Here is a 26,823-nt window from a genome sequence, read left to right on the forward strand (position 1 = left end):
TTAAGTCTCCTGATTGTGCAAAGCCTTCACGATCTGCCTTTGGCGTCATTACAGAAAAATTTCAAGAAACTCGAAGTTAGAAGAATACAATATGCCAACCAGAGAGAACAGCAACCAACATTCTAACAGTGGTAATACATACTCCACATGTCATTGCTAGGTAGGCTAACTGTGCAAATGGAATCAGCCAAAAATGTACATGTACTCCTGATTATACGTGTGGATTATCCGGTTTGAGGAATATGTGTGCATTAATAAATAACACAGGGACCAGCATCACGGGTTGCTGCCAGCTATGTGCAGAGCTGGGCACTAAGCCAGTCCAGCAGCAGAAGGTGTCTGTGCTGAACTACACCTGAGTGTGCACAGACATTGGCTGCCAACACTCTTGCTCTCCAGCAGATATTATCCCAAATATATGTATGAAAATACTGTACCTCGATTATTCATGTTTTTCTATTATTTGTGCATCTTCTCCCCCTACATTACCTCAAATGTTTGGGAGTATACTGTATTCTTTTCCTTTCATTCTTTCCGCATTTCACTCGGAAACAGTTTCATCACAACGAGTTTTAAAACCAATCATAGTTCTCTGAATAGTGCCTATAAAACTGCAAAGTTATGCAGCATTCCTACATAAGAACTGAAAGTTCTGGGTGGAATAACAACAATAGAAAATAAAATATTTCTACTAACTATATAGAGGCGTTGTTAACTGGCAGACAGGCACACTGGAAAGGATTGCTTGATATTATTCAGCAGTCTTTTTCAACATTTCTGCCTCTCACTCAACACCATCTCTATTGGGTGAGTGCTGATATCTCCTTTTAATACTGATATTTCTGCGTAAGTAATTGTTTATGGACAAAGTGCTCCCACAAACCAAGGATAAAACAATTTTTGTAATATGCACTAGTGGTTAGCCAAAAAATGCAAACCAGCTGGGACAAATAGACAAACAATGACATTGGTCTGGCACTGTCTGGTGCAGGCTTTTCAGTAATTGCGTATGTGGTCATTGTGCTGTTGATGGGACTCCATAGAGCCACAAGCATCTGTAGTTCTTAACAGATCTGCTGCTACAGTTATTGGACGATACCATACTGCACATAAAGCAACCCAATTAACACCAACATGACAGATATCACAACTATTCTACAGAAATATCTACAGCCCTTGCAGCATCTCATTTTCATTTTACTCAGAGAAAGCACTTTCAGTATCTTTGTTTGCCTAAGCACTGACAAGAGGAGTTATGAAGAGTGATAATGTGTTGAATTATTTGTGTCTATTTGTAATTATTTTTTATTATGTTACATGTTTGTTACTGGCAAAACCAGATCTCTCTATGGGCTACAATGAAAGCACAAACCAAGACCCTTCTGTGAAACGGAGAAATCAAATTGTCTTGCAAAGAATAGCTTAACTTTTATGCGCACTAACCATTACATCTATCGATGAAAGACCATGCAACGAAAGTGGTGGCTGGGAATGAGAAGAAACACTTGTTTGCTTGCCAAGTTAAGCGAACTTTGTGGAACTTATTGTCTACCATCGTGATTGGTGTCTTTGTTAATAGGAAATTCTTACTGCAGAATTGTGGTGATGTAGGTGAACAGCACTGCTTCTACTGCCCCATGTTAGTATGGATAGCTACAGTCTAAATTTTTTTTAGTGTAATTTATACTGTTAGAAATTTCAGGTAGATCAGACAGACTGTGCCTCAAGTGGCAGACAAACATTCTTTTTGTCTGCTACAGGTAAAATATGGTGGCTTGAACTAGAGATTAATTTTTTATCATTCCATTGTAAGCAAACAATGTCAGGCAGTGTAATTAAATTTGTCCGGGGTTTAGAATGCATTGACAGGTAGCCTGACTGATAATATTGAGATTTAAAAGAAATGCTGGTAATGGAAAAGACTACACCCAGTTACGATCACTTGCCTGAATTAAAAGTGAGAAAAAAGATTTAACCTGAAAGCAAATATTAGTTTCAGTCTTCTTTTCTTATAAAAATAAATACATAAATAAGCCAGTAAATGGTTTTCCATTCATCTGCTAAAAAATTCTGTGATACCATTAGTATGGCAAAGGAAAAATTCTCAAAAATAATAAGTTTTCTACCACCACACACTGCATTAGTTTTGCATTTAGCATTTTTCAGTGATTATCTTTTTATTAGTCAGATCCATTTAATGTACACACATTGTGTTCATACTCAGAAATTAATTTCACGCTACAGGAACAGTGTGGCAGCATCATCACTAGGTTGTTAAAATAAAAAAAAGAAACAATTGGCAATACTGGTGCAGATAAGAATAATCTTTTTCCCTTCATCTAATATCAAAAAATGAAGAAGGTATTTATAAACTACTATAATTAATTATGCTACAGCATGAAATACCAATAGTGATTCGTTAGCTTCTATTCCAATTGTAGTCACAAACCTGCTAGCGTAAAATACAGTTACAGTACCAATAACAATGCCACTGCTCAAAGCTGTATTTGTTATTGATTTAAACCTGTTGTTATAGTGGTCATGGCATTTTGGGTAAAGAGAGACAGGACCCAGTACTCTTCGTAACAGAACTTCCAGAGAGATCATCCCAGAATCAGGAAGTGGCCTCCATGTTCACCAGTATTAACAGCTCTGGACTTTTATCGATGGGGAAAACTACAACACTAGGGCTATATGGAAAAAGTGACAAGTCCTAAAAATATGAAATGCTGTACACGATGGGTCTGTGCTGCAATAAGCATCATGTGTCAAAGGCAACATTTGAGCATAATATATAAACCAAAATAATGAATACGTGAATATTATAATATAATATAATAATATAATTGAGTTATGCTATTGCTTAGCGTAGATTTTTGTGGAATCTCTCTTTCCTGGCGAGGGGGCAGTGATTGTGGCACCTACATCTTGTTACTATTTGATTAAGTCTCACAAATTATGTCTCTGAGTCCTCTTCAATGGCTCAAACCAATTCTACAATTAAGAAAATATAACTCCACTAACTGAATTTTCTGTTGGTGCTTGGTGGAACATGATAATAATACTAAAAAGGAAAACTCTTATTAATGTTCTGCAAAATTATATTTATTTGGTAATGAACCAGCTTGTGGCTTCTCAGGCCATCTACAAGTAACAACTGAATCTTCTTTAATCAATCTTTGCTGACAATCTTTTAGTAGAAAACCATCCATATGATGTAGAATGTGAAGTTTAACATTCTGTCAAAAAAAGCAGAGAAATGGCCTTACTGGAAGTAATGGAAATCAACCAAACATGGCACAGAATGACAGCCTACTATTAAACAATCAGAATCAATTTCAATTTTCCCCTTGTCAAATTAAGTTTTTGTTACAAATAGTATTATCAAACTGTACTTTAACTTCATTTCTCGTGATTTGTTATATGTATCTCAATGTAAAAACTTTGTTTACCCTCTTTTTAGTTAATGTAATTACTGTAATATTTTCCTATGTAAACCATTTGTCATTTTTGTATCATCTATATAAATAACACTTGTGGAAGTCAAAAATCATGTTTATATGTGTTTGAGACATTATGTTGTCATCTGAAGTTGGCCTGAGAAGGTGAAAGCTGGTTCATGACTGAATAAATGTTATTTTGCAGGACATTAGAAACTTTTCTCTATTTTAATATTTACAGTTCCAATTTAAAATAAAGTTTGTGCCATAATTTGGTAGCTATACACACAAAAAGTTACTTCCATGCATCAGAAACATCTCCACATTGCCTCAATATATTTGCTCACTTGGAATACAGGGTGTCCCATTAATCTTGACCACCCCCAAATAATTCTTTGTACAAAAACAAAACAAAAACTGTATCAAGCAAATGTTGTTTAGCTATGAGGGGGACTGTAACTAGCACAACTGCCTTTCTTGTAACTTTGTTCATTACAAAAATATGAAAAGCAGTACATATTTTTTTAAATATCACCCTATGTTTTTGATTCAATAGTCTATTTCCTCTCATCGAGACCTATTCAAACAGGTATCATTATTTACCATTCACATAAAGCAAAAAGACACTCCGTCATCAGGCCACAAGTGACCCATCGGGACCATCCGACTGCCGTGTCATCCTCAGCAGCGGATAGGAGGGGCGTGTGGTCAGTACACCGCTCTCCTGGTCGTTATGATGGTTTTCTTTGACCAGGACCCACTACTATTCGGTCAGGTTGCTCCTCAATTGGCATCAAGAGGCTAAGTGCATCCCGAAAAATGGCAACAGCACAAGGTGGCCGGGATGGTCACCCATCCAAGTGCTGGCCATGCCAGACATCGCTTAACTTCGGTGATCTGACGGGAACCGGTGTATCCACTGCGGCAAGGCCGCTGTCACCATTCACATAAACATGACATTATTAAAAACATCACACAAAATTTACTTTGACTCTCCTGAACTAGCATACAGTGCAGATACCCATGGTAACGTAACTCGTCCAATTCCTGGAGCTGACACGAAACAAATGAAATACACAAAAAGTACCATCTCCAGGTGACAGTTTATATGAGAACAATGTACATAAAATAATAACAGTACTACAGTACTGTAATATAAAAGACTGGCAAAAAAGATATTATTTTTAAATTAGTAACAGAAAATGTGATTGGAGGAGGAGGGGATTTACATTTTGCTCCTAAAGCGTGTATCACCATTCTGTGTCTTAAAATAAACTTAAACTTAAAAAAGTGTGTTTGGACATGTGCTAATACTATTTCTAAGTGCAACCACATTGCTAAATTCCTTCCTAATTCTTCCATAACATCTATACAAATAGAAAACGTGACAATAACTCACTTTGAGTAGTTCAGAACAGTTTCATAAACTGCAAATTCCTCTTCACTGAGTTTCACTGTTATGATGTGAACATTTTTCTCTGGAAGACACTGCAGTGAACCCACCCTCTGCAGTTGATCCTTTGTCCGGCGCAGCATTATGGCATTCATGATCGCATTTAGCCTATGCAAGCCAGATGCATTTTTGTTGTCAACCCAACGGCGCCACACCTACAATTAAGAGTTTACATGTTTTCAGTTCCTCTCTGACACTAACACAGACGAAATAGAGAAGACTTTGCAGAACACAAATAGGTTTCACAAAATAGAGAACTGATACTGTTATAGGGAAACTGAACAAAACAAAATGCAATCACCACTCTATAAAATATCATATCAACCCAACACACTTCTACAAGCAACTGAAATTAACTTGCTTCTCAGAGAGAGGCCTGCACAACAGGCAACAGGCCGTTCCTTCAAATAATACTTGTTTTAGATACGGTGCATCAACTACCAAATTATGGAAAATGTTAAAGGAGGAGGAGGAGGAGGAAGAAGAAGAAGAAGAAGAAGAAGAAGAAGAAGAAAACCATAAAATGTACAAAGAATTAACCAACTGTGACAACTTTAACAAAATGTAAGCTGAATTCAGAAAGAATACAGATTGAACCAGGATTAAAATACTATACCTCTCCTCATTATCAACCTTCAGATGTGAAAGAGTATTCACTGGGGGATTCAAGAAATTAAGACACTCAACATACACATTGAACATTTCTGTTAAGTTAAAAACTGTGCAGTGGGCTAAGACTTGAACACGACCTGTGCCTTTCATATGACTTCACATCCCTCCTCTCCTCTCAAGCCTTTCAAGTGCAGGACTGACAATTAAATCATCCCTGCATATTACATGTACTGATTTAAAGTTTATCACCAGTTTCTCTCAATACCTTCCACATTTTTTATTCAGCACATAAAGTATGCACAAATGGCTCAGTTTTATTGTCATGAAAATCACTGGCCTGGCTTCAAAACACAATTGGAAATATTGTTTTAACTTGTCATAAGTGTTTCATGCCGTGTATAGTCTGCCAAAGAATGAGAAACATTTAATCGCAGAATAACAATGCTTGCTGACTGGGTAATGTGTCTATTTTGTGGAAGAAAGATCACAACTTGAGGATCAGTTATGGGCACATTGATTCACAAGAAGCTACATCAAGGCAAGACAAGATATAGTAAGAGCTACAAACTAGTTTACCTAAACCCTGCCTAAGATCACCAAGCAGATTTTGTGGTCTGCTATATGAATCCCGCCAACCCCCCCCCCCCCTCCCCCCTCAAAAAGAAGAAGAAGAAGAAGAAGGTGGTGGTCTGCGAGGACGTCCAGGTGCCACGTCTTCGCTACGTGGGCCAAGGACCCCGGACTCTCATCTACATCCTCAGCAGTCACCAGAAACTGTCGAGAGAAAACCCACAGAAATGGAGAATGTAATTAACTCCCACAAGAGCAAAAACTTTTATGAGGTTGATGATAATCATAGTGAAGGACGTAAATAGTATTCCTTAAATATATGTACTGTGTTCAGTCATATATGCAGTACATCACTATCAGACCTTTTACAAGAAAGGTTGTAAGACATAATAGTAATTACCAACCGGTTTCACTTCTTATCTCTTTCTCAAAGGTGCTGGAATACATTATGTATTCAAGAACTACAACACCCCTCCCTCAAAATAAGATACTTAGTTTAAATTTGGGTTTCAAAAGACTCTCTCTACAGAACATGCCATTTTTCAATCCACAAATTAAACAGTACACATGTATTTCATTGCGCAGCTCACAATATTCTTCAAAGGTGTTTGACTATTACGGTACCACGGACCTTGCTGGTAACTGGTTATCATCCTATCCAAGCAAACTTGCAGAGTGTAGCAGGAAGAAATTCAGGCCACGCACACAATGGAAGTTGAAACAGTAATTTCAATAATACCTATGTAGCATAAACAACTTGCTTCACTGATGATGCTAGTATCACAATCAATAACTTCAATGTTTGAACATTGTAGCTAGTTTCCTGTAAATGGATAGTCGCTGAATTTAGATAAAGCAAAATATCTGCAACTCAGTACTGCTCAAGGCCCGACCACACATTATAAATAATGTATGAGAATAAATCAATACATGAAAGAAAATATTCTAAATCCCCAGGTATTAAATCGATAAGAACCTGAACTGTTGGTCATGCATTACACATCATCTTAAACCTCTCTGCTCTTCAACTTTTGTGTTACGAATAGTATCCGATTTTGAAGATGAAAATGTCATAACATTAACAGACTTTCCTTATTTTTGTTCACCAGTGTTTTGGGCAACTTGTCACTGAGGAAATAGAATTAGTTGTTAAGAAGTGTGCAAAAAGGATAATCTGAGGTCTCACTCTACAACCTTCTGTAGATAGCTCGTTAAACAGTTACACACACTGACAACAGTGTCACAATACATTTACTCCCATATGAAGTTTGTTGTTAACAATCAACCACAGTTCTAAAGCAATAGCAAATTACATATACACTAGAGGGAAAATTGTATACACTATCCATCTCCACCCTTTAGGGTGGCACGGAAAGAAGTGAAGTATTCGGCCATAAAAATCTTTGACCACCTATTCAAACATTTGACACAGCATACAATTTTATTCACAAAACTGTTTATAGCTCTTCTCTTGACGGAATGTTAGCGTGCCTATTTCTAGTCTGACTCCATGACATAAAAAAAGAAAAAAATGATGCTGAGTTACTGAAAAGATGTAAAGATCCCCAGATATCAGCTCTCCATCAGCAGCCTGCAAATATCGACTCCATAACTGATCTCACAGCAATCCGCCTCATTCTGTTGCTTGTTGTATGTCACTTTGCCACATTAGTGGCAAAAGTTATTTCATCAAAGGAACTGTCACACAAGAAACAAACAGTACTGTACACATCACAGGTGACTAGTTTTACAATCAACCTGACCAGTTGGGATGTTAACCTCAGTAGCTGCCATTATGTTCCTTAAACAGTAATAAGCTTTGTACCAGGACCAGCTTTCACAGTCTACCTTTTTAAAAAAAAAAAAAACTAGTACAGGCACCTGCTCATTAAAGTAATCTGTACCAAATAAATATTTTGTCTCAAACATAGAATAAACCAGCTGCAAAGGATATGTGCAAATGAATGCAAAGACAGAGCAACCTTTCCAAACACGTGTTGGAAGAATCAAGAAGTGTGTCAAATTTTACATTGGTAAATAGCACTTAACCTTCATTCCTTTCCTCTTTTGCCAACTTATGCAAACTGAGTACCTGGTGCTCATTTTTGTGTTACCTTTTGTTTGTGTCTACATCTGTTGATGGTTTGTTGAAGAGCCAAATCTATCCTTGATGTGCTACATTACTCAACATTGGAGATATAGAACCTAAGCTTCTACAGTCAGTAATGCTCATTTCTGTGAAATGCCTAAGGATTAATTGATTTTTGACAGAACTATATATAGCTGTTAAATCTACTGGATTCAGAATTCTCAATAAATCATATAGTTACCCAATTTCTAAGAAATTAAATGCACTGCTGAAATCACATTACAACTTTATAAAAATTACCCATTCAAAAATTATGACAAACTAGCTGAATCAATCAGACCAATCACCATCCCAGCAGGAGCCACATTCACTTCTTCTGGAAGTCCTGTTATTTGAGCATGTTTATCACTGCCAGTGATACTTCTCGAATCCTTTCTCGAGTGTCGAACCGACAGCCTTTCAACTTGAGTTTCGGTTTTGGGAATAGCACGAAGTCGCAAGGTGCCAAATCTGGCGAGTATGGTGGATGGGGTTCAACTGCCATGTTGTTTTTTTGCCAAAAAGGTCCTGGTGAGCAAGAACATGGGACAGGGTGCATTGTTGTGAAGCAACAACCACTTCCCTTGGTGCCAAAGTTCCGGCAGTCGTTGCCCACGTTTTCATGGAGCTGTTGCAAAACGTCACAGTAGTATGCGGTATTCACTGTTTGGTTGGGTGGGATAAATTCTTTGTGTGCAATACCCTTGGTATCAAAGAAAACAATGATCATGCTCTTCACCTGTCTCGCTTTTTTGGGTCTTGGAGAGCCCAGGTTATTCCACTGGGACGACTGTTACTTTGTCTCTGGGTCATAAATGTAAATCCAGCTCTCATCGCCTGTGATAACCCGTGACAAGAAGGTTGGATCATCAGATGTGGTCTGATGGAGGACTGTGCACAACGCACAACACGCTGTGCCTTCTTATTGGCAGTTAAGATCCTTCACACAAATTTAGCAGTGACACATTGCATGCCCAATTCATCAGTCAAAATTCATTGACATGTCCCATAACCAATACCCACTTCATCTGCAAGGTCTTGAATGGTCCAACATCGATCTGCATGAACCAATTGTTGAAGTTTGACAACAATGCCTGGTGGTGTGCAGCTAATGGGCCTTCCAGTGTGAGCATCATCTTCGATGTCTGTACGGTCGGCCCTGAACTGAATGTGCCACTCAAACACATGCATACGACTCATGCTCTGTCTCCCAAACACTTGTGGAATCATTGCAAGGGTCTCCATAGCACTTTTCCCAAGATTCACACAGAATTTGATACACATGCACTGTCCTGTTCGCGGATCCATCGTAAAATTGCCACAGACCAAACAGAGAGTATTGCGGAAATCACTGTGGGCATGCGACACGTCCTCCCAGCTGAATGCCACTCTGCACGCTGGCTCATCAGATATGCAACTCTCACCACCTAGCGGTGCAATGATCTACTACTCCTACTTTCCAGATGGCAATACCAGTCTCAAAAATTATGGATTCCACCTCATATGCGAGTGTCTTCTGATCATGAATGTCTGCAGTATGATGTGTCTTCTTTACGGTAAGTAGCAATCTGTCTTTTCCTACATTGTTGATAGTTCTACCTAGAGTTTCCATTGTTTGATTTAACCAAACTATTAAAGAACTGTGTTGTATAAGTAATAATGCTAAGAGACTGAGCCTTCCAAAACACGAATTGCACATTTCAGAACCACACAGACTGCTGAAGTTAAATTATGAGGGCAAAGAGTTGGTCACTGCAGATTCGGTTAATTTTTACAAGTTAATTTAGAGAAAACTGCCATACACTGATAATGTGGGTTGTTAAGTGAAGTGATTAAACAATTATGTTTATGTAATGAGAGATCTAAATAATGTAACTGACTTAACTGCTAAGAAAATTGTTTATCATGCATATTTAATAGCAGTTGTTAGATATTGCACAATTTTTTGTGGTTGTTGAAAAAATAAAGCATGTAAGTGTGTCAAAGAACAGAAAAAAAGAGTCATCAGAGCTACGATGGAACACAATGGGAACAAACAACACTCAATCGTAAAAATCATTATTCAAAAACCTTCATTTAATGGAAATTCCTTGGCTATTTCTATATCAAATACTTCTCTTGAGTTAAGAAACCCATCAACTTTTTGATGGAATTTCTTTTACACACGCTTTGAGATGCGGCATAAATCAGACTACATGTTTCTTTCTCACAGCCTTAACTTGCTGGAAAATACTCCTTACTGTATGGCTATGAAGCCTAGCAATAAAATAAGGTCCAGCTAGTAGGACTACAAGCTAACAACTACAGAAGCAATTACCTCTGTACCTGCAACATTGGCCACAAATGTGTATGCGACATATATTGCACACCTTAACTCCTTGTCTCCCCCCCCCCCCCCCCCACGCCCTGAGCACCTCCACCTACCCCTTTCTCTGGCCATTTTCTCCTCCCCCATTTGTCTGTTCATCCCCTCCTCCCTGTCTCTGTCCATTTCTTCCAATTCCCCCACCAGCCTGACTGCCCTCATTCCATCCTTCTCTCTATCTACCCATTGCCTCCTCGCCCTCTCTGCACACCTCCTCCCCAAGTCTTTCTGTCCAGCTCCTATGTCACCCCAGCCCAATGGAGCTAGGTGGCTCTCACCCCACAGTACTTCTCTCCAGACAGTAAAAGCTATGTTTACCAAGTTTGTATGAAATCAATCTAGTAGTTCAAGGGGAGATGTGGAAAACACACACACACACACACACACACACACACACACACACACACACACACACACACACACAATTTTATCTATACTACTATATAAAGACAAGTTGTCATTTAACACTGTTACCAAAAATCTCAAAAAGTTCTTGACAGATTTACTTCAAATACTTCAACGTTAGGACAGACAAACTATTTTTTTTAAAATATATGTGGCAGTAAATATATGTATAATACATAAAGGGTAACTGTTGTGAGCAAAAATCTCAGCAAGTTCTATACTGATTTACATGCAAATTTTATACAAAACTCTAATAAATGCTCAAGTAGACACAGGCTATATACTGCCCTGCACAACAATGTACAGGTTTTTTGTCGAAACAGACTGTGAGAAAGAAAATCCAATGCAGTGAAAAGGTGCAGTTTTAATTACAATAGAAGGGCATTTAAAACATTAGACTTATTGCTTCTCCCATTCGTATTCCTGCTCTTTATATGAATTTTTACACAAAAATTCTATACATAACTATGTGCTGTTTTGTTTTGACCCCTTGAAAAAAAGACACTGTTCTGATGTGTGCTAATGGTCTGGACAAAATGATTATAATATTTGAAAATATAGGTTCTTTTGAATTGCAATGTGGCAGAGGAAGGAAAGCAGTTGATCCAATGTCTTTCAAAGATGTAGCAACAGGACTGCAGAATGGGTTGAGCAGTTGTGTGCAAACATGCTGTGCATAGAGAATTGCTCAAACATTGGAGCCTGCGGACATGGTGCGTAAAATCCTATGAAATATCCTGCACTGCTATCAATACAAGATCACCCACATTCAGGTGTTGCTTCCTGCTCACCTGTCAGTGAGACAAATTGTTCGCTCTGGAAATTCTCCCTCGCGTGGAAATGGACAATGAATGGCCATGGAATATTACATGGACCGATGAAGCCCATTTCCATCTACAAGAACATGTCCAATGGTACCACTTCATTCTCCAAAGGTCACTGTGGACTACAGGTTGGTGGCATCATTTATCATAGGAACGCATTTTTTGAGGAGATGAGTCCTGTAGGTCCTGTTACCTGTATCGTCACTGATAAACGGTACGAGAGTCTTTTTTGTACTATCATCATTCCAACCCATCAACAGTGTAGATGTGCGGGTAGGATCATTTTCATGCAAAATGGAGCTGCTCCGCACATTGCACAGCCAATGAAGCGGCTGCAGCGAAGGCATTTTGGAAATGCTAGAATTATCACATTATCATTTCTCTGTAGCCAGGCCATCCAGATCACCTGATCTTAATCCATGTGAACTCTAGCTGTGGGATTAACTGAAAAAATATTATGTTCAGTGTTCCAATTACACATTGTGCAAAGCTTTCTGAACATTATCCCCAGCACACTCTGACCAGTTGTGGAACATACTGTTCCTCAGTTTGAACTTGTGGTAGAAAACAGTGGACACTAGGTCTTGTGTCAGCCTCATGAGTTACAAAAATTATATAATTTTGTTTCCAATGGAGTTTTTGGCCTCAGGAAATTAAAAACTGATTTTTCTCATCCAATGCATGACAGCCTTGCTGTGGTGGATGGGCTTACCTAACTAACAGTGCCCCTCTGTTGACAATTGAACTTGTGCAGTGATGTCCAATGAATAGTACACATGTAATGTGCAATTCAACCATAGCCATCACATTGTGGTTCATCGTCATCATCAGCAGCAGCTGACCCATTTACATTAAGATGCTTACAGCACCATCCATTGGTAAAATTTTAATTGAATTTTTTTAATTGTCCACGACATTCCCTGCCACGTCAATAACACGCTGTTCAAATCTGACGTCATTCTGAGCAGTGGTTGTCTTTCTACAGCATTCTGAAACACACTTCAATTACATTACACATACATCATCTAGACTTTAGGAGGTTTTAATGTAAGAAAGGAGTAAATGAAAACCATTATACCCCTGATCTCTCAGTCCCACACTGTGGCACAGATTTTGGAATGGTGTTTGGCTAGGAAGGTTGTGCAAGTGAGGGCATATAACTTATCTATACTTCATCAATTATAAAATTACAACATCAAATTCTTTGCACTCAACCACTTGGAATAATCAATACAGCAAACTGATGGTCCAAGAATTCAACACAATATTTTGTCTCCCTTAACCATAATCTTATCTCAAAATTGGGTGATTATAATACAGTATGTAACTCACTCTAAAATACCAGCATACCTCATGTAGGTTTAAAGAAACTAATACTGCTTCTGCCCCAACAGACTTTGCAAAAGGCCAGCAAAATAAAAGGACAGTTTGATTCTGTCCATAAGTAACTTTATAACAAGACATGAAAATAAAATGAAAACTTGCTTTTGGATATAAATAATTTAGCAAGGGGCACAAAATAAAATAGGGTGCTGATTAGCTATACTACTGTATTTCACTGAAAAGTTTCAGTCAAATTATTGTATATGACTTTTAATGTGACAGTAAATATTGTATTGTATTCTTAGGTTTGATCCACTTGATCTACTTTTGCAGTTTCTTGTCTCATTCCTTGTATTGCTGAAAACATATCAATGGACTGGAAAAGAAAGCATTTGTAATTCAGCAGTACTAAACAATAACAGATGCCCTTCACCCCTTTTACACCAAAAAGAACCCTGGTTTCTTGATGTGCTAACACCTGAACAACAGGAAAGAGAGACAATAGAACTAAACAAAAGACAAATTGAAGCAAAAAAGGAAATAGAAGAAGGGGGTCTGATAAAGTTGCACGCAAAAATATAAATAGTGAGGCAACGTACAGGACAAGGAAAGAAAAAATGGGGAACACAGAGAAAAAGGAAAGAAAAGTAATCGCAAATGCTGTGACATTCTGTGAAAATGTGTAGTAGTATCCTTTCTGTAATTTGGATGGGCGTTATTCACTGGTGTAATGTGCTACCCAAGCTCGGAAATTGTTAGTACATTTAATGGCTGTTACTGTAATTCATTTTGTTGATAAAACTGTTTGTTGAACTAACCTGCAGCCACACCTAATTGGTGACTTCTTTCTTGTGTTTGGAAACTGTATACTTCCAGTTTCAAGCCTTGCTCTTAATAGTATACATTGTTAGCATTTGTTTTTAATGAATTGAGCCTGTTCAAGTATTTTTACAGATTGTGAGTCTTTTAACATGGCTCTAAAAGAGTTGTTGTTAAGCAATAAAGTGTACTACATGAAACAACAAATGACGAAATACGTGGGTCCACACTCCATGTGTTTTCCTTAAAGTTATCCCATCCCTAGTTTTGAGGTATGAACTTTACTCTCTATGCCTCTATGCACTCTATAAATGCATGGAGGAGCCTCGCAAGTCTTAGTGTCAGTAGGTGTTTTACATCTGAAGATGTCTCCCTCAGTTGGAGACTAAACATCACAAAGCAATTTTATGTATCGACTAAGGCCTCTCAGCCCAGAATTTTTAGCATAAGATAACTCTGTATTATTTTGATTTCTACCTTGCAGTCTGTTTTTACAGAAAACAGGGAAGTTCTACTTGTAACTAATCGGCCTAAGATTACAATACTACTATTGAATCAGAATCATCTGAAACTCTGTAATCCTATCCGTTTGCAGATTAGAACTATGTGAAATACTGTCATTGTAGCTACAGTCTTCACAGATGAAGGCACTGGAGAGGTCTCTCACATGATGTACGAGGGCTGCTCAGAAAATAGAGAACGTTTCCATCTGATGCCGCAAGGTGCGTCCCAATCGCATATATTTTGGTATGTGCATGCTAGACACCTCAGTCGGCATCCATCTGTGACAGTGGGAATGTCTCTGCGTGTCTGGTTTTTTTCAATATTCGAATTTGAAATGTGCGCTGCAATCGAAAATCCCGCCAGTTGCGAGGTGCAGTCTGTGATATGCTTTTTGTTGGCAAAAAACCTAAAACCTATAGAAATTTATCATCAACTGTGCAAAGTGTATGGAAACAACATAATGAGTGAATGTTCCATCTAGAAATGGTGTATTCGGTTTACAAATGGCCAAACCAACTGTCATAATGAATAGAAGAGTGGACGGCCGAGCATTGTGACTGACGATCTTGTCGCCAAAGTTGACGAATCGATCCGTGAAAAACCGTCGCTTCACAATAATGGAGGAGGAGGAGAGATATTGAGGGGTGAGGACTGAAGGAGGAGGAGAGAGATTGGGGGAGGGAGGGGGGGACAGAGAGATGGGGGGAGAAGACGGACAGATGGACATATGGACATAGACGGGTGAGGAGATGGATAAATAGGGGGAGGAGGAGGTGTATATAGAGGGGGGGAGGAGATAGACAAGAGGGGGGAAGAAGGACATCAGAGCGTATATCTAGTTCCCTTACATATTTAGCAACTGCGAAACATTGCCAGGTTTGAAGTAAACGTATATGGTCTTGATGGTGCAAACCACTTTATAGACAAAAAAATATGTAACATTTTAAAAAAAATTATTGTTGTGTTTTGCTTTCTTGATGACATGTAAAATAGTTCTGTTTTCATTAGTAAGATTTGCAAGTATTTGTAATGTTAACCCAGTATTTACCTACCGATATTTCATCAAACGGTGAGCAGCGAAGGAATTTGAGAAGTGCATAAACATCTAGTTCTTTGTTATGTAGAGGTGTCCCTGTGAGCACCCAGCGATGCCTTCCTCTGAGCTCATTCACAGCAACTGAAGTTTTGTTTTTATGGTTACGAATGACATGTCCTTCATCTAATATGATCCTATTCCACCGGATTTTATGCAATGCTGCCTGTAACAAAAATATTTAACTTATGAAGAACTGAGCTTTCATTTCATTCACATTTTAAGAATATCCATGGAAGGAAATTACACAAAATTTCAAATATGTTTGAAGGTGAAGTAACACAAGTGCTAACCTTTCAATGCAGATTAAGAAAAGCAAAATTAGTACAAATATACAAAGAGCCATTGCAGATATATAGAAACAAACTGGCAGAGAACAGCAAAAATAATGCCTATCTTCCATAGTGCATGGCACACATACAGTCTTTAAATTTTTCATCTGAAAAACTACATCAGAATACAATAATTTAGTCCAACATGGTTGTAAGTGACTCCATTATATGCAAATCTAAAATGTTTTGTACCTTTTTTCTATTTGCAATGTATCATATTACCAATGATTTGTACCTGCTCTTATTCCAACATAAAATGAACAATTTAGTATAATACTACTGTCAGCTATCACAACAGCATTTTACTTATAAAGAGAAGAACTTAACTATCATAGTTCTATAGAATTAGTACCAAGGCTCTTTCCGTAGACAATGACATACCTAAAACTTTGACAGCACCAAGAACAATCCTATAAAGGGATTCAAGTCGCACACACATTAGAGTAAAAATTGGAAATAAATGTTTAGATTCACTGATACGAAAAAGAAAACTAAGAAAGCCTGGCAACTATCATCTACCTTTGACCTGATGATCACATTATTTTCAGCTGTTCCAACAAACACATTACATAATTTGGGGATGCTAAGTGACATACTTACACTTCAAAAGTAATGGAGATTATTTGAAGGAAATTATTCAACATACAATACAGTTTTCATTCAGGAATAGGCACAAACACAAAGCAACTGTGTCTGAGAAATTATAGTTTGATTGAAAATGAGAGACATGACCATCAGGAAATTGCAACTGATTTGACTTTCTTCAATGACTAGTTTCAATAGCATTACCATCATCTGGTCAAATGTAATTGAGTCACAATGGCTAACTGTGGAGACTCATTCATGGCACTTGATGACAGTTGCTCACCGTTGTTAGCCTGTCTGACTCAGTTATATTTGAGCAGATGACGATGACTATGATTATGCTATCAAAATTATTCGTTGAATAAAGTAAAGTCACACTGCAGTTTTCTGGCAGTCCTGTCTTCTTTTTACAAATATTTAGAAACTGTGCAGTGCCATCTGCACATAATATATTGAATTCAGTTTGACTTATCATCAGTTAATCAGATAAATTTAATAGATTGACCTGCTTGAAGCTCTAATTTGAATCCAGTCAAAAATGTGTGTGATGAAGTAGAGCACTGGGTGTGTGTGAGATCAATTCACACACAAACTGGCCAACAACTATTCACAATGATTTATGAAGTAAACTAGCCCATTAAACACATACTTATCCACAGCATGTTGTGAATGAAGTAGAGCAAGGCATTGAGAGAATATCAGAGAGAAGCATCAGCTAACTGTGTTTGTAAACATACTGGCTAAAATGCACATATCTACACCAATGAAGAATGTGCAGGTATGATATAAGTTTATGACTTCTGCGATGGTAGTGGTGATGCTGTCTGTGGATACCATCAGTGCTTTCAGACACAATAAATTCCTGATTGTATAGGGTTTACCAGAGTTTTCAGCACATTGCATAAAACACACATTCTTCTAAGTTCCTATTTCTGTTTTGAATATGTAGTTCAACAATCTGTGCAGGAGCAGCAACGCATTGTTTTTCAGTTTCAACCATTAGTTGACAGGGAACAGCACCTTTGTTTAAATTCCTTAAATCATTTATTAATGGTTCTGTCAACAGTTGCAGTATTTACTACGTGACTTGCTTCAAGCTGTTGATGCAGCCTCAGTAGGCCAGGCATGAAAATGAATCTTTAAGGTTTGAAACCAGTCACCTAATAAATACTGTAAATGTTGATAGAACCATTAATAAATGCTTTAAGGTACGGCATAGTCCTACTGCAAGCACAGTGACTTTCTGTACATGTCAATGCCCCATAAACATGTGTACACTACATGTAAAAACTTTACTCAATTCACATACAGTGTGTCCACAATCTTCACATTGGCAACAATGCCACACGGCTAATTTTGTCACTGGTTAAATTATAATTGTCATTTGCTTCCATTACGAAGATTCAATGAAGAAGCCACATTTACACAGAATGGAATCAACAACACACACAATAATCATCGATGGTCACAAAAAATTCTGCATGCTACAGTGGAATCCAATTTCCAAGTTCATTTTTTGATCAGTGTTTGGTGTGGCATGATCAGTGACATGATGATAGGTACAGCTATTTTACAAGAGCAAATGACGAGACAACTACTTGCATTTTTTTTGGAAAATTCTTTTGCTGAATGGGTTGAGGATGTTCCTCTGGCCACACAGGCTGCATAACACTTCCAGCACATTGGAGGCCAACCATATCTTACCAGACTGTACAGGAACATATCAACTGCACTTGCCCTAGTCACTGGATTGGTCTCGGTGCTAAAATTAACCAGCCATCAAGACCATCAGATGTTGCACCATTAGATTTCTATTTGTGGGGTTGGATAAAGTCTGCAGTATATAAACAAAAGGTGCATACATGAGATGGACTGGTTGGTCGCATCATGGAAGCTGCTGCCCACGTTAGGGAGCATGCAGAGGCACTCAGACAAGCAACACAACATGTTCTCCCAGGAATGCCCAACTGTACTAAAGTTGACAGTGGGATATTCAAACATTTATTGTGAACTGTACAACAGCTGTGACATGATATGTCTGATAACAGATATAAATGTATTTTTCCAATTGAAACTTTGTAAAACACATGTTATAATGTTTACAAACTGTTTTACATCTGTAAACCTAACTACACAGTGAATAATATAGAAAATAAAGAACAATGTTCATTAATCTTTATCTAACTCTGAAACCATTTGGAATAGGGAATATGTCCACATGAAGTTTTTGCTTCAACTGATGCTCCTGGAACACCATGTATTTTTGATGAGGCAGTAGTAGCCACAGGGGGTCCTAAACAACTCTAGTTATATGGCCAAACAACATAGCCTCTCCAAGAATAAAATGGAATATTTGCTATAAGTTGCAATCTTAGTTACAATGTGACTTACTCATCTCGTAAATACGTAGCTGAACAATCACAATAATACGGGTAACAAGTATAAATAGTAACACAATGAGAATATACTGTGATTGAAAATTCACATAAAGTAACAAATAAATTACTGGTATAGCTCCATGCCAAGGTCCAAATGGATTTTCCTCCTCTCCTGGCATTTCAAGTCTCACTCCAGCTGAACCTCTAGTTATTCACAATCTGAAAATGGATACACAAGATGTTTTGTAATGACTCATTCCTTCCAGCCAGTCTGAGCTGCATTTATTCAGCTCACAGAGGCAGTGCCCCTGGATAGTCACAGATTCAATAACATTATCTTTGTCATCTAGACTCTCAGTGAAGTGAAGAAGTATTCCTCCATCTTCTGCAACCACTTAACTTCTTTCTCCAACTTTTAATTCACCTGGTCTTTCTCCAAATCCAAAACCACTTTCCTAGATATTGGCCTCAATTTCACTAAAGGTTACATCCAAACCGTGGCCAGTAGTGTAGTATCAATCAATAATCCACAATGTCTCCGTTTAGACAAATGCAACCATTTCTGTAGTAAACATATCTGCTCAAATACAAAATTCCTAATCTCCAGTGGAATTAACATCCCCCTGACTTTCATGTTTCTCACTTTCATGTACATCATACACCCTCCTCCACAAGCCAACCTTCCGAATAGTCACCCACAACGCTTCCAAAAAATTTTGAAATATCTTCTTTATCACCCAGTACTGTTCGGCAGTCATATGACATTGTCTCCCCCCGGCTTCCTACCCACACCATACATTGTCACTTCTGTCTCCATGTAACCTCTTTGACATTCATTTCAAATCATTTGATGTCCCCAGACCACTAGACCCAGTCCAATGTTTCTGTCACTGTAACCTCCTGCCGTAAAACCTGTCCTAAGCATTTGTACTCTACAGCCTACAGCCTACACCCAGCCCCCCCCCCCCCCCCCCTAGCCTTCGTCACTCTCTTTCCACCATATATTTTACATCATTAAAGGCAGAGTAACATTTAAAATCTCTCTTATTCATTACCAACTGACACATGTACACTGCAAAACTTTGTGTATATGAGTTATCACCTACAAATTGTCTGATACAAAATACTGCATGCACAAGAACAGTTCACCTGGAGGACATCCAACTAATTAGTATCTTTAGAAACGTATGATATTTTATTAATTTGTAATACAAGGGATTTCTTTTTCTCGGAACATCACAGAAATCTCAGACCACATTAAGGTTAATATCTAGCTGCTGACGTAAAAGAAAGTGGAATCACTATCTGATCCTGTACAATTGGCAGGTGAGATCTGTTTATTTAATAAAGACAGAGCAAATCGAATTTACTTTGTCCACAATAATTCATACTTAAAACTAAAATTTTGTTCACAACTGGCAATCATGATGAAATAAGAATAATTTATTTCAAACACTTGAAAGTCCAGGCTGGAATATCAACAATTATGGAAAGGATAGATTGCTATACACCATAAAGATGAGATGTCGAGTTGCAGCCAGGCACAATGAAAAGACTGTTGCACACTAAACTACTGGCCAAAGCCTTCTTTAGTAACGAAAGGAAAACAAACACGCACGCGCACACACACACACGTGCGCGCGACCCCTCCCCCCAAAACACACACACACACACACACACACACACACACACACACACACACACACACACACACACACACACACACACACTGGATTGAAATGTTGCATTGAGCGAAAGCAGCAATTGGGAGTGGGGCAAGGAAAGGGGAGGGATATCAGAGTGCAGATTAGGAGAGAGATGAGCACTGTCTGGCAGAGCAAGCAGGAATTACGGTAGAAGGCAGCAGGACAAGGCACAAGCAGTAGGGAGGAGGAGGGGGGGGTCTTGTGGAAACTAGAGAGGGGAAAAGATTGGTGGGTGCTAGAGTTTAACTTTTCTACCAAAAAATCAGTCCTATCCAACGACCCTACACCCAAATACACTCCTGGAAATTGAAATAAGAACACCGTGAATTCATTGTCCCAGGAAGGGGAAACTTTATTGACACATTCCTGGGGTCAGATACATCACATGATCACACTGACAGAACCACAGGCGCACAGACACAGGCAACAGAGCATGCACAATGTCGGCACTAGTACAGTGTATATCCACCTTTCGCAGCAATGCAGGCTGCTATTCTCCCATGGAGACGATCGTAGAGATGCTGGATGTAGTCCTGTGGAACGGCTTGCCATGCCATTTCCACCTGGCACCTCAGTTGGACCAGCGTTCGTGCTGGACGTGCATACCGCGTGAGACAACGCTTCATCCAGTCGCAAACATGCTCAATGGGGGACAGATCCGGAGATCTTGCTGGCCAGGGTAGTTGACTTACACCTTCTAGAGCACGTTGGGTGGCACGGGATACATGCGGACGTGCATTGTCCTGTTGGAACAGCAAGTTCCCTTGCCGGTCTAGGAATGGTAGAACGATGGGTTCGATGACGGTTTGGATGTACCGTGCACTATTCAGTGTCCCCTCGACGATCACCAGAGGTGTACGGCCAGTGTAGGAGATCGCTCCCCATACCATGATGCCGGGTGTTGGCCCTGTGTGCCTCGGTCGTATGCAGTCCTGATTGTGGCGCTCACCTGCACGGCGCCAAACACGCATACGACCATCATTGGCACCAAGGCAGAAGCGACTCTTATCGCTGAAGACGACACGTCTCCATTCGTCCCTCCATTCACGCCTGTTGCGACACCACTTGAGGCGGGCTGCACGATGTTGGGGCGTGAGCTGAAGACGGCCTAACGGTGTGCGGGACCGTAGCCCAGCTTCATGGAGACGGTTGCGAATGGTCCTCGCCGATACCCCAGGAACAACAGTGTCCCTAATTTGCTGGGAAGTGGCAGTGCGGTCCCCTACGGCACTGCGTAGGATCCTACGGTCTTGGCGTGCATCCGTGCGTCGCTGCGGTCCGGTCCCAGGTCGACGGGCACGTGCACCTTCCGCCAACCACTGGCGACAACATTGATGTACTGTGGAGACCTCACGCCCCACGTGTTGAGCAATTCGGCGGTACGTCCACCCGGCCTCCCGCATGCCCACTATACGCCCTCGCTCAAAGTCCGTCAACTGCACATACGGTTCATGTCCACGCTGTCCCGGCATGCTACCAGTGTTAAAGACTGCGATGGAGCTCCGTATGCCACGGCAAACTGGCTGACACTGACGGCGGAGGTGCACAAATGCTGCGCAGCTAGCACCATTCGACAGCCAACACCGCGGTTCCTGGTGTGTCCGCTGTGCCGTGCGTGTGATCATTGCTTGTACAGCCCTCTCGCAGTGTCCGGAGCAAGTATGGTGGGTCTGACACACCGGTGTCAATGTGTTCTTTTTTCCATTTCCAGGAGTGTATATCCATTGGACTTGTCAAAGACCTACTCTCCCTCTCCAGATTCCTTCAATGGAAACACTTCTCTGCCACCAATTTATCCAACCTAGTCACAATATTGACCCTTCCCTGCCCCAAATCATACCATCATCCACTTGTAATTCTTCCCCTCCCACCCGCCCACCTCCTCGTCACCTTCCAGGAATTCTTTACATCGAACTTGGCATCATCATCCTTTCCCAAGTCTCTTCCTAAGAATATCAACCTTTCAGCAGAAGAAAACAGATCTTCACCTAATCATCATATTTGCAAACATAGGTTCCACCACTGTCATTCTGAATCACAGTGATTACCTGGCAAAGGCCTTTGCCAATGTCCAAGTACTCCACTTACTAACTCCGACAGAGTGGTCTCATCCCAGAGGTCCAACATAACCTCCAATCCTTGCTCAAGTCTGTAGACCCTTGCCAGAATCTCTCCCCTGAATCCATCCGCCCCCCCTCCCCCCCCCCCCCTCTCTTACCCATGACACCCCGCATATCCACCTTCTGCATGTTCCCCAAAACCACAAACCTAACAATCCTGGACATACCTTTGTAGTTGGTTGTCTTCCCCTCACACCCTCACTGAAAGAATTTTGGCTCTTGTTGACCAACACCTTCAATCAACAGCACAAAATCTTGCCTCCCACATCAAAGATAAAAACTGGTTCCTTCACCAACTCTCCACCACGCCCACTAGTTTATCACCTGGATTGCTATTCATCATTGTTGACGCCACTTCCCAATGCACCAACATCCCTCATGGCCATGGTCTTGCCACTATTGCACACTACCTCTCCCAATGCCCTTCAGACTCCAAATCCACTGCTTCTTTCCTCATACACCTTACTAACTTTATCTTAACACACAAATACTTCTCATTTGAAGAGAAGGTATATAAACAAAATTCACAGCACAGTCTTGGGCACCATATGGTATCCTCCTACATCAACCTGTTTATAGCCACCCAGAACCCCAAAATCCTTGTCTGGTTCAGGTTCATTGATGATATCTTCATGATCTAGGCTAAGGACCAAGACACCTTATCCTCATACCTTCACAACCTCAACCTCAGCACCTTCCCTCCCATCAGCTTCACCTGCTGGTCCTCAACCATGTCTGCCACCTTCCTTGACATTGACCTCCCCCTCTCTGATGCTCCATTCACACCTCAGTCCACATTAAATACACCAACCACCAACAGTACCTGCATTTTGACAGCTGCCATTCCTCCCACCCAAAAACATCACTCCTATTCAGCCCAGCCACTTGTGGGTGGCTTATGTCCAGTAACAAGAAATCTCTTGCCCACTATGCTGAAGGTCTCACTTAGGCCTTCACAGACAGGCACTATCCCTCAGACATAGTCTACAAACAGATTTCCCATACTGTATCACCACACATCACCAATCCTCCCATCACCACCAAGAGAACCTGTGACAAAGGAGTGTCTCCTTTGTTACCCAACACCACTCTGGACTGGAACAACTGGACCACATCCTTCATCAGTGCTTTAAGTACCTATGATTATGCCCTGAAATGAGGAATATCGCCCCTAAGATCCTTCCTGCTTCTCCTAATTTGGTGATCTGTCACCTATCCAACCTCCACAATATCCTAGTCCTTCCCTATGCCACACCCATCCCAAACCCTTGCCACTCCAGTCCTGTCACAGACTTATTCTACCCTACCAGAGGCCAGGCCATCTGTGAAAGCAGCCGTGTCATACAGCAGCTCTACTGCAATCATTGCACAGCTTTTTATATTGGTATGACCACCAACAGCTCTCCACTATGATGAACAGCTGCCACCAAACTGTAGCCAACAGCATGGTATACCACCAAATGGCAAAACATATAGGTGAACATACGATGTTTGATTTTAATTGCTGCTTCAGAACCCGAGCCATCTGGACACTCCCATCTACCAACAGCTTTTCTGAATTACACAGATGGGAGTTATCCTTACAGCACATTTTCCACTCCTCAAATTACCATGACTCAACCTGTTATAATCTATTGTGCCCACACCTACCACCCAACAATTTCTGCCCCCTCTGTCCTATAACCTCCTTCAAATTCACATCCCCTACCCGTACTGGGCTCTGCAATGCATGCACCAGTCTTATGGCCTCTCTGCTCCTCTCTCTTTTTAACCCCCCCCCCCCCCCCCCCATCATTCCGATGCTGCCTGAGCTTGTCCTGGTGCCTTCTACAACAGTCACAGTACGTTCCACCAGACCTCCTCCTCCTCCTCCCCCCCCCCCCCCCCCACCCCCCATCTCACAAGCTCCTTGTATTCTTATGACTACCATTTTCAACTTTGCATAATGTTGAAATACACACAAACTTAATTGGAGGATAAAGGCTACAGATTCTCAATAAATACTTGATTTTACAAGATTCTTTAATGATGTACTGAGCCCTTCTGGTGTATTGTAGTTCTCATGGAGTGTTTAATCAGGTTCACACACAGCAGCGCAGTGTAAGAACAACTGTAACCCGAGTAAGAGCAGGCTGTTTAACAGGCTGAGGATGTGCAGACAGATTTCAAGTATGCAGTGTCATAAGGTAAGTACGTGTGTAGCAGCTAAGTCATGTACCCCAGTTAAACCATTGCTTAAAGTTCGAGACAAATTGTTCAATATTACTTTGCAGAAGAGAGTTCTTACCTGGTTCGTTTTCTTGATGTAAATTGGTATATCTGGAACAATAGATCTTTGAATTTACATCAGCCAATTTCTTTTTATTCTAAAGAGTATCAAGTTGTTAAAACATATTAATTTTAACTGGAGCGAAGTAAACCACTTTGCGCACATTACAGAGGCAACTCAACAGAAACTTTTAGTAATTTCTAATCTTCTTCCAATATTAATGACACAGATTTGTTTCTATGTGTTCCACTAAGTTGAAGATTTCATTCTTCTGGCTGAAGTTCATATAATGTAATTGTCCTCATTATCAGGAATAGCCAAAAAAGATGAGCAAATCAGTCAGACATATTGTGCACAAAATGGAACAGAAATTAGCATCCTGCCTTGATCTCTAAAATGTGAGTTTGCTTCTTTACGCTTAAATTTTAACCCAAAAATTCACATGAATTTACTCATCTTGAGTTGTAAGAGGCTACCTGTAATAAATACTTGAGAGAAGGTGAACTGCTTAGCCAAGATCACTTGTAAACAAACTTTATTGTTGATTACCAGTTTTGGTAAGCACGGATACCATGATCAGATCTTGATAAAAGGTTATTACATGTCTCCCATACCAGCTGTACAACTACTCTTTCTAAAACACTGCCGCTAGTTTTATGATGTCGTGGCTGCATTGAAGTGCACGCTAGTGTGTGCTAAGCGGCACTAATATCTGGCGAGTTACTCTGTATATTGTAATTTTAACCTTGACTTGCCACTGCACCACTCATCTCGTCCCTCACATATGTGGCAATGTTTTAGCTGATATAAGAAATAAGTATTGTTTTATCGAGTTCTGAAGATGGTAATCATGCTTACTGAAACCAGTAACCAACAGTAAATCTTGTTCACAAGTGATCTCGGCTAAGCAGTTCACCTTCTCTCAACCAAGAATTTACATTAATTTTACCTGACATGGAATGACTGAATTTTTGTTGTTAGTACTTCTTAGAATCACAGACTACATCAATCTCATGATGATAGTTAAAAATTACATATTATAACATTTTTACATTCAAGGAATATAAATTAAGGAGAACCTCACAGTGTAATTCTGTTGTTCAGCATACCAGTTGTATAAGATTTAACATTGTAACAGTAAATTGTAGTTCGGTAGTAGTTGGTGCTGTTGTCGTCTTCAATCCTGAGACTGGTTTGATGCAGCTCTCCATGCTACTCTATCCTGAGCAAGCTTCTTCATCTCCCAGTACTTACTGCAACCTACATCCTTCTGAATCTGCTTAGTGTATTCATCTCTTGGTCTCCCACTATGATTTTTACCCTCCACGCTGCCTTCCAATGCTAAATTTGTGATCCCTTGATGCCTCAGAACATATCATACCAACCGGTCCCTTCTTCTTGTCAAGTTGAGCCACAAACTCCTCTTCTCCCCAATTCTAATCAATACCTCCTCATCAGTTATGTGATCTACCCATCTAATCTTCAGTATTCTTCTGTAACACCACATTTCGAAAGCTTCTATTCTCTTCTTGTCCAAACTATTTATCGTCCATGATTCACTTCCATACATGGCTACACTCCATACAAATACTTTCAGAAAAGACTTCCTGACACTTAAATCTATACTCGATGTTAACAAATTTCTCTTCTTCAGAAACGCTTCCTTGCCATTGCCAGTCTACATTTTATATCCTCTCTACTTCGACCATCATCAGTTATTTGGCTCCCCAAATAGCAAAACTCCTTTACCACTTTAAGTGTCTCATTTCCTAATTTAATTCACCCGAACTAATTCGACTACATTCCATTATCCTCGTTTTGCTTTTGTTGATGTTCATCTTATATCTTCCTTTCAAGACACTTTGCATTCCGTTCGTTCAACTGCTCTTCCAAGTCA

At 39.9% G+C, this 26,823-nt stretch overlaps 1 protein-coding gene and 1 pseudogene across 1 annotated transcript in view; both read right to left on the reverse strand.

Annotated features, from left to right (window-relative positions):
- The window catches only part of LOC126283995 (transcription termination factor 2), a 237,771-nt gene that overhangs the window by 88,000 nt on the left and 122,948 nt on the right, over positions 1-26,823 (reverse strand). Inside the window, exons 12-13 of the mRNA XM_049982531.1 lie at positions 15,496-15,702; positions 4,840-5,048 (exon numbers count right to left, since the gene is read on the reverse strand). Of these exons, the coding sequence (XP_049838488.1) occupies positions 4,840-5,048; positions 15,496-15,702 (416 nt within the window). The remainder of the gene's footprint in view (positions 1-4,839; positions 5,049-15,495; positions 15,703-26,823) is intronic.
- LOC126285564 (5S ribosomal RNA) lies at positions 4,261-4,378 on the reverse strand (annotated as a pseudogene).

This window comes from Schistocerca gregaria, chromosome 8 (genome assembly GCF_023897955.1).
Source record: "Schistocerca gregaria isolate iqSchGreg1 chromosome 8, iqSchGreg1.2, whole genome shotgun sequence".
In the NCBI taxonomy this organism is placed as follows: Eukaryota; Metazoa; Arthropoda; class Insecta; order Orthoptera; family Acrididae; genus Schistocerca; species Schistocerca gregaria.